The sequence below is a fragment of the Vicia villosa genome, unplaced genomic scaffold (genome assembly GCF_029867415.1).
Source record: "Vicia villosa cultivar HV-30 ecotype Madison, WI unplaced genomic scaffold, Vvil1.0 ctg.001882F_1_1, whole genome shotgun sequence".
Taxonomy (NCBI): Eukaryota; Viridiplantae; Streptophyta; class Magnoliopsida; order Fabales; family Fabaceae; genus Vicia; species Vicia villosa.
This window is the reverse complement of record NW_026705762.1, coordinates 346,797-355,849: the sequence shown is the minus strand read 5'-3', so window position 1 is coordinate 355,849 and position 9,053 is coordinate 346,797. Positions and strand designations below refer to the sequence as shown.

General features: G+C 32.8%; 2 protein-coding genes across 2 annotated transcripts; both read left to right on the top strand.

The window, feature by feature from the left end:
• Positions 1 to 1,096: 1,096 nt before the first annotated feature.
• On the top strand, positions 1,097 to 2,542 carry LOC131636988 (metacaspase-5-like). The gene is made up of 2 exons (XM_058907560.1): positions 1,097 to 1,445; positions 1,615 to 2,542. Exons 1-2 carry the CDS (start codon positions 1,097 to 1,099, stop codon positions 2,430 to 2,432), a joined length of 1,167 nt encoding a protein of 388 aa, XP_058763543.1. The 3' UTR covers positions 2,433 to 2,542.
• Positions 2,543 to 6,767: 4,225 nt separating this feature from the next.
• Positions 6,768 to 7,653, top strand: LOC131636986 (metacaspase-5-like; the record flags this gene model as incomplete). The annotated part of the gene is made up of 1 exon (XM_058907557.1): positions 6,768 to 7,653. A coding segment is annotated over one exon (837 nt), but the record flags the coding sequence as incomplete, so codon positions are not given.
• Positions 7,654 to 9,053: the final 1,400 nt, after the last annotated feature.

Here is a 9,053-nt window from a genome sequence, read left to right as displayed (position 1 = left end):
GATATTTCTTCCTTTTATTATAGGTGTGTTTGATTTGCTAAAAAAATGAGAGATTGGACAGAACAACTTTTGTATATTGTCTGATGTAGAAATTTATCATGAAACAAGATAAAAATATATAACAAGGGTAAGGACAAAAACATAAATTCTTGTCCCTCACTAAATTATGGGACAACTTTTTGTCCCAAACATAAATTATTAAAAAAGATAAAAACCCAATTTTTAATCTCTCTTTATTTAATATTTTTATTTATAAATATAATATTAATATTTTATTTATTAATAAAGAATATTATAATAGTATTTTTCCCGATGCATAAACATATCAAATAAAATAGAGTAAATTTTTTTTCTCTTTATCCTTTTTCTTCTCCTTTTCATTATTTAATTTTTTGATTCATAAATATCAAAATTTATATAACAATAAAAATATTATTAGTAAAAATTATATGATTTCGTGCATAGATATATCAAATAAAGTAAACAAAAAAATTGTCCAATGTATCGACCATCAAAAACACGATACAAAAAATTGTCTTGTATAATTCTGTACTACAATCTAGTATTATCATGTCCAATGCTTCTTATTTTGCAAATTAAACACACCCTATAACTTTATTTGGATAATAAAATTTCAACAAATTAATTAAATTTCCTTTTACTATAACTTTTTAAAAAATATATATTTTGAAAATTTATGTGATCTTCATTATGTTGTAATTTTTAATAAATCATATTCATGTTGCTGAATAGAAAACTTAATCTTTTAATTTATATAAAATGAGTTTAAATTAACTTTTACTATTTTGAGTTTTATTTTAATATTTTTTGTAAGTAAAAAATAATAATTTTTAAAAAAGTAAAATCAAACAAATCCTAAAACATTTAAGACCTAGTTTCTTTATGAAACATACAATAAGTAAAGCTTATTAACTTTAACCATTTTAAATAAAATTCAAATGATCAAACCTTTACAAATTCTTTATACCAAAACAAAAATGTTTAACATTAATATCCTACCAACCATTTTCCTCCCTCCCCTCTAAAATTCAAAGATATAAAGGAGAGATTAGAGATGACCAATTGCATGCATGAAATGACTAAGAAGGCAGTGTTGATAGGGTGCAACTATCCAGGAACAAAGGCTGAGCTAAATGGGTGCATTAACGATGTATGGAGGATGCATGAATGTCTCATTCGCAATTATGGATTCTTAGCCGAAGATATCACAGTTCTCATTGACACGGATTGTTCTTATACACAACATTCTGGCAAGAACATTCGATTCGCCATGTCTAGGTTGGTTCAGTCGGCTCAGCCCGGTGACGTGCTATTTATCCACTACAGCGGTCATGGCACTCGTCTCCCTGCCGAAATCGGAGATGATGATGATACAACTGGATATGATGAATGCATTGTTCCCACAGATATGAATCTCATCACTGGTTAATTTTCTTACTTCCTTTTACTTTATATTGGACGTCCTCTCCTATTAATTAAACAATCAATGTATATTATTTGAAATATATATCAAAATGCATTGATTATTCAATAAATCTGCAAAATGATATATCTTTGTCAAGTCATGCTAATTTAATTTTAGCTATGAAACAGATGATGATTTCAGGGAATTTGTAGCAAAGGTACCTGAGAATTGTAGGATCACAGTCGTATCAGATTCTTGTCATAGTGGTGGATTGATTGAATTAGCAAAGGAACAAATAGGAGAGAGCACACATGAAGAAGCACCAATTTCATCACTAGGCTTCAAAAACATTCTTCACAGAACTAGGGAAGATACACTAGAATCTCGTGATATTGAGGACGAACATGGTGGACTTCATCATGGGAACCACAACTATGTGAAGAATAGGTCTCTTCCTCTTGCAACTCTTATTGACATACTAAAGGAGAGATCTGGGGAAGATGATGTAGAAATTGGAAAGATACGGCATACACTATTTCATATCTTCGGCGAAGATGCTAGTTCTAAAGTGAAGAGCTTCATTAAGTTTTTCTTGAACAAGTTTCAACAGGGATGTGGTGAGAGTGAGGGTCATAATGGGATTTTCGGGATGGTGAAAAACATTACCCAAGGATTTCTCAACTATAAGCTTGATGATAGTGATGAGGAGAACGGAGATTCTACCAACCATAAAACTGTGGAGAATGGAATTTTACTGAGTGGTTGCCAAACTGACCAAACTTCTGCAGATGCAAGCCCTGGTGGAAATTCTGAAAAAGCTTATGGGGCTTTTAGCAATGCCATACAAGGTATAATTGCAGAAACTGGTGGTGTAGTTACAAATAGACAGCTTGTGTTGAAGGCTAGGAAGAAACTCCATAGGCAGGGTTACACTCAGAAGCCTGGACTTTATTGCAGTGATGACAGTGCCAATGCTCCTTTTGTGTGCTCATTTGATCGAGAGTGATACATAATATGTTGATTTTAAAGTACTTTTATGAGTTTCAAACAATCAATAAATAGTTACCATATGATGGAGCATATGATTTTAAATAAATAATGTGTACTATGATGCAATCTAGTTCATATTTCATATTTGAAAGAAACTTATCTATGTCAATGATCATCTTTATTGATATACAATTTTATTAAGGCTTAAATAGTCACTTAGTCCCTGTAAGTTAGTGTGTTTTTCAATTAGGTCCCCGAATCTTTTTTTGTTTGGATTGCATCCTAATATGTCTAATCTTGTTGTTTTAAGTCTTTGACGTCAAGATGATGTTAAAAAAACGCTTATGTGTGTAACGGAGCTGAGTTGGATTTATTTTTTTAGTTTTCTATTAATTCTCAAATTTATTATGTTGCGAATACGTTGGATGGTATATAAAAGGAGGGACGAAAATAAAAATTGCAAATATTACATCTTCTTCTTATCAGTTTGTTCGGCTACTTTTCAGCTGGATCTCATTGGCTTCAACACAATTGCTTTCTTCTTCATGTTCACGTTCACCCATGGCTTCATCCTCCGTTGGTAACGTAACTCCGTTTCAAATCTCGGTATGTGGTTGCAATAGACTTATGAGGATTTTCATTTCAAATTCATCTTAAAACCCTACAAGAAAATAAGAGAAGATGAAGTTGGAAAACAAAAGGAAAAAAGCCAATTTCATATTCAAATTTATGTGTTTCATCCATATAGGTTTCTATGTTTTGTGATATTAGTCCCTTTAAGTTTATGTACTTTCTAAATTGAGTCCATGTATGTTTTTCCGCTTTTTGATATTCGTCCCTAGGTGTTTAATGTTTTTCATCCATGTTTATGAATGACCGTGTTAGTTGGAGTTTTCGACACCATGTCATTAATGAAAGAAAAAAAATATCTTTTAAAGATATTATGAGTTTTCGAAAAAAACATCATGGTTACTAAAGGCCCGTCGAAGTCACTCCTTATAGAGGAAAGTGTTAGACGCGGACTTAGAGATATTTGCTAAGTTTTGTAGTTGGTTCGACGATTAAGAGGAGCGTTCGAAAGGGAAGTTGAGTTTAAACGAAAGACCGTTAGAAACGGTTATCATCGATTTAGTATATATAGTAGTTTTAGAGTTTAGGATTTGTGTACAAAATCTCACTAAAAACTCAAAGTATTTGCGTGTTGAGAAAAGAGTCTTATGAGAATGTACGTGTAAACACCATTTTATTTTTTTACAATTTTATATAACTTATTGATCGGAAAATAGCAAGTGTACTATTTTTACCGATGTAGTAATAATGGGATTAATCCCCAAGTATCGAACTCGCGGATTGCGTAGGAAATATAAGTTATCGTAACGATTCAATTGAACAAAAGAACATGGGGGTTTTGTTGTTTGTTTTGAAATAACGATAAATGATAAAAAATTAATCGAAAGCGTAAAAGTGACTTTAAAACAATATGAGAAATTATGCTAGGGTCAAGTGTATGAATTGCCTTGCAACAACCTTTAATCCTTATTTACGAAATATCAGTGTACATGAACTATTACCGAATCTCAAGAGTTATCTTCCCTAATTCCTTAGCGGAAAACCTTTTGATACTGTCTTGTATTCTAATTCCTTAGCAATTCAAGAAGTGATCAAGCGCAATATAATTTATCAAGATTATTACGGTTACTACGGAGAATCCTCATTCCTAAGCAATAACAACCGTAATATTATTGTGCAAACAGCGATAAGGTGGTTTGTCCGACCTAACCCTTAACCGTAAATCAAAAATCTATTTGTCCGATAGATAAAGCAATAAGCACTTTGCACAATCAAATAAGTTCACACACATAACGATTTCATAACATAAAGGAAATTAGGTTCATTACAATAGCAATTCAGGGACCCCCCCTAGCATTGGGGGGTTTAGCCGCTCATAATATTCAAAGAAAATACAATAGGAAGATTAGACATTACAAGAAAATAGGATTGTTTTGATCTTCAATCGCAATTGCTCTTGAAGATCTCTGTTCTCCAAAACCCTTGAGAGCTCTCCTCTTTCTTCTGCAATTCTTTCGTACATCAAAAAGTGATTTTCTCCTCTCCAAACAGTGACTAAATATCCTCTCAGCAAATGTTTCCTTCTGAAAAGTCCACAATGCCCTTCCTCAAGTGACTGGTTGAACGATTTGAACATTAGATTTTTTCTGCGCGCAAGGCTGACACGGTCGTGTCCCATGACACTGGTGGCCGTGTCACAACTCTGTCTTCTTGGTTTTCATATTTTCAAGTTCTTCTCTTCAGCAAGTGTGACACGGCTGTGTCATATGACACGGGTGGCCGTGTCACAGCTCTGTCTCACCAAAATCCACTTCTTCTTGTCTCGAATCGTGCCCTGTACTGCATAACTTTAACCACTACCAAACACTAGATCAAAAGCAATGGAAAAACAACAAAAACTAGAAAAGATAACACACAAAACTCAAATACGAAAATTAACAAAACTAAAAAGAACTAGATTGAAACAACTTAAAATACCACCGAATGAAGTGCTTTTCCATTGATTCGAACATAGGAACAAGGTGAAATTGGTGGCCGATCACAACCCCAAACTTAGCTCATTACTTGTCCTCAAGTGATGGACGAGAAAACAAGAGGACACCCATGAACTTTTCTTTTGCTCCACAACACAACTGATGCTTCCACACTTGATATTTACTTTCGTGTCAAAGTGTTCGATTCCCCTCTCCGATGTTTTTCCGTTGCACTTCAATGTTGACTCATTCTTTTACCTGCAAGCTCAATCACACTCCTCACAAATTCTCTCTGGGTTAAGTGTTTCACTCATTCATCAAGGCATGCATATCTTCTCTTAAATTTATGTACACATTCTAACACAATTCCAAGTAATCAATAACACACACATTACATTGTATTTGGAGTGTTTAGCGATTTTTTCTGCTTTCCGGAGTTTTAGAACTCTTTAAGTTATGGCAAGTGTGTAAAACAAAGTCAATTTCTTTTTCCTTTTTTTTATATTTTTTTTTCTTTTTTTTTACACTTTCCTTCTTCTTTTGCTACCGGAATCGGTTACCCCAAACTTATCTTTTCGCATGCTTAGCACAAAACTTTTGTAAGGACTTATAGTTAATACTGAATATGAGGGAAACATGAGGGGTTATGAATTTTCTCAAAACAAAAACAACATGAACTATGGATCAAGATTGGTTAACGAAGGGTTATAGACATAAAGGTTGGATGAGAAAGGCTCTAGGTTAAACAAACAAAAGTGCCTCAGCGTGTGTGATCAATTTGTGTACTATATGAAGAACAAATGCAAAATTAGAGTGATAATGCCATACCTGATGCGCTCTCATGATGATATGAAGTATTTGGCTTTGTATATCCTTACTATGTTGAGTATTGCTTACAGGTTCAACAATGGTCTCCATTTTGTACAACTTACTGTCTGGTTCGGGTTACTCTAAACTCATTCACTTGGCACCATCAAGTTATGTCTAGCATTTTCTTCAGTTGTTTCAACTTTCACAGGTGCCCGGGAGCCAATTTAGGATGCGTCTTTCCCCTTTTTCACCTTCATTCCCATGATACTATCTTCTGGAATCACATTCATCCTGGTGCACTGAAGACTCAAAACACACATACTTAATTAAAAAAATGAGGAAACTGAAACAAAAGGAAATAACAGAAAATAGCTTAAAACGAAAGAACCTCCCCCACACTTGAACTCAACATTGTTTGTCCGCAATGTGTAGACAAGCATAAGGGAGACTTACAGTGCTCACTGAGGCGGAGGTGGAGGGTATGGAAATTGCAACATCATGCGTTGCATCTTTTTGAAAATGAAATTTCACCAACAAATGTGAAGTTATGATAGTTAAAACTGTCGTCATATTTTTTGTGAGAACCTTATAATTTATAGTGATACTAAATACTTTTAAAAAAACTAATAATTATATTCGATGTGTAAGTTTTTTTACACATACATCTAATTAAAATATTAAGATATCCATTTTAAATTAATTTTTAAAATATATAAATCAATATCTATTTGACATAATTTAAGTTGACAAATGGATAAAAGGTCTAAAATCTTTTTAATTCTTATATATAATGTTTAGAATAGCAACTAAACACTTACATTGTCAAACATTTTCTGTTTAACAAAAAAATTACCCTCTTCAGTCTTACCTATATCAAAATGCATTGATTATTTAATAAATCTGCAAAATTCTATATATATATATATATATATATATATATATATATATATATATATATATATATATATATATATATCTTTGTCAAGTCATGCTAATTTAATTTTAGCTGTGAAACAGATGATGATTTCAGGGAATTTGTAGCAAAGGTACCTGAGGATTGTAGGATCACAGTTGTATCAGATTCTTGTCACAGTGGTGGATTGATTGAATTAGCAAAGGAACAAATAGGAGAGAGCACACATGAAGGAGCACTAATTTCATCACCAGGCTTCAAAAACTTCCTACATAAAACTCGAGAAGATACACTCGAGGCTCGTGATATTGAGGAAGAACATGGTGAACTTCATCATGGGAACCACAACTATGTGAAGAATAGGTCTCTACCTCTTTCAACTCTTATTGACATACTAAAGGAGAGATCTGGGGAAGATGATGTAGAAATTGGAAAGATACGACATACATTATTTCATATCTTCGGGGAAGATGCTAGTTCTAAAGTGAAGAGCTTCATTAAGTTTTTCTTGAACAAATTTCAACAGGGATGTGGTAAGAGTGGAGGTCATAACGGGATTTTGGGGATGGTGAAAAACATTACCCAAGGATTTCTCAACTATAAGCTTGATGATAGTGATGAGGAGAACGAAGATTCTGCCAACCATAAAACTGTGGAGAATGGAATTTTACTGAGTGGTTGCCAAACTGACCAAACTTCTGCAGATGCAAGCCCTGGTGGAAATTCAAAAAAAGCTTATGGGGCTTTTAGCAATGCCATACAAGGTATAATTGCAGAGACTGGTGGTGTAGTTACAAATAGACAGCTTGTGTTGAAGGCTAGGAAGAAACTTCATAGGCAAGGTTACACTCAGAAGCCTGGACTTTATTGTAGTGACGACAGTGCCAATGCTCCTTTTGTGTGTTCATTTGATCGAGAGTGATACATAATATGTTGATTTTCAAGTACTTTTATGAGTTTCAAGCAATCAATAAATAAATACCATATGATGGAGCATATGATTTTAAATAAATAATGTGTATTATGATGCAATCTACTTCACATTTCATATTTGAAAGAAACTACTCTATGTCAATGATCATCTTTATTGATATACAATTTTATTAAGGCTTAAATAGTCATTTGGTCCCTGTAAGTTGGTGTATTTTTTAATTTGGTCCCTGGATCTTTTTTTTGTTTGGATTTCATCCTGATATGTCTAATCTTGTTGTTTTAAGTCTCTGACATCAAGATGATGTTAAAAAAACGCTTATGTGTGTAACAGAGCTGAGTTGGATTTATTTTTTTAGTTTTATATTAATTCTCAAATTTATTATGTGGCAAATACGTTGGATGGTATATAAAAGAAGGGACGAAAAAAAATTGCAAATATTACATCTTCTTCTTGTCAGTCTGTTTTGCTACTTGTCAGTTGGATCTCATTGGCTTCAACACAATTTCTCTCTTCTTCATGTTCACATTCACCCTTGGCTTCATCTTCCGATGGTAACGTAACTCCGTTTCAAATCTCAGTATGTGGTTGCAATAGACCTATGAGGATTTTCATTTCAAATTCATCTTAAAACCCTACAAGAAAAAAAGAGAAGATGAAGTTGGAAAACAAAAGGAAAAAAGCCAATTTCATATTCAAATTTATGTTTTTCATCCATGTAGGTTTCTATGTTTTGTGATATTAGTCCCTTTAAGTTTATGTGCTTTCTAAATTGAGTCCATGTATGTTTTTCCGCTTTTTGATATTCGTCCCTAGGTGTTTAATGTTTTTCATCCATGTTTATGAATGACCGTGTTAGTTGGAGTTTTCGACACCGTGTCATTAATGAAAGAAAAAAAAATATCTTTTAAAGATATTATGAGTTTTCGAAAAAAAACATCATGGTTACTAAAGGCCTATCGAAGTCACTCCTTATAGAGGAAAGTGTTAGACGCAGACTTAGAGATATTTGCTAAGTTTTGTAGTTGGTTCGACGATTAAGAGGAGCGTTCGAAAGGGAAGTTGAGTTTAAACGAAAGACCGTTAGAAACGGTTATCATCGATTTAGTATATATAGTAGTTTTAGAGTTTAGGATTTGTGTGTTTTATTTGTGTACAAAATCTCACTAAAAACTCAAAGTATTTGCGTGTTGAGAAAAGAGTCTTATGAGAATGTACGTGTAAACACCATTTTATTTTTTTACAATTTTATATAACTTATCATTTCCAGAATTTACATTCTTATCATTTCTAGAATTTACATTCTAGAAATTTACTTTTAATTGCCTTTACTTTACATTCTTTATTAGTTTTCAGCATTACTTTACAGAATTACGTAAATCAAAATAAACATTTCAATAAGAACATGAACATAGTTGAAGTGTTCTACATTATCAAGAA

Bases quoted from the DNA above. Each gene is read 5' to 3' on its own strand.
- LOC131636988 (XM_058907560.1), top strand. From the start codon at position 1,097: ATGACTAAGAAGGCAGTGTTGATAGGGTGCAACTATCCAGGAACAAAG. The intron at 1,446-1,614 runs GTTAATTTTCTT...GCTATGAAACAG, and splicing joins AGATATGAATCTCATCACTG to ATGATGATTTCAGGGAATTT.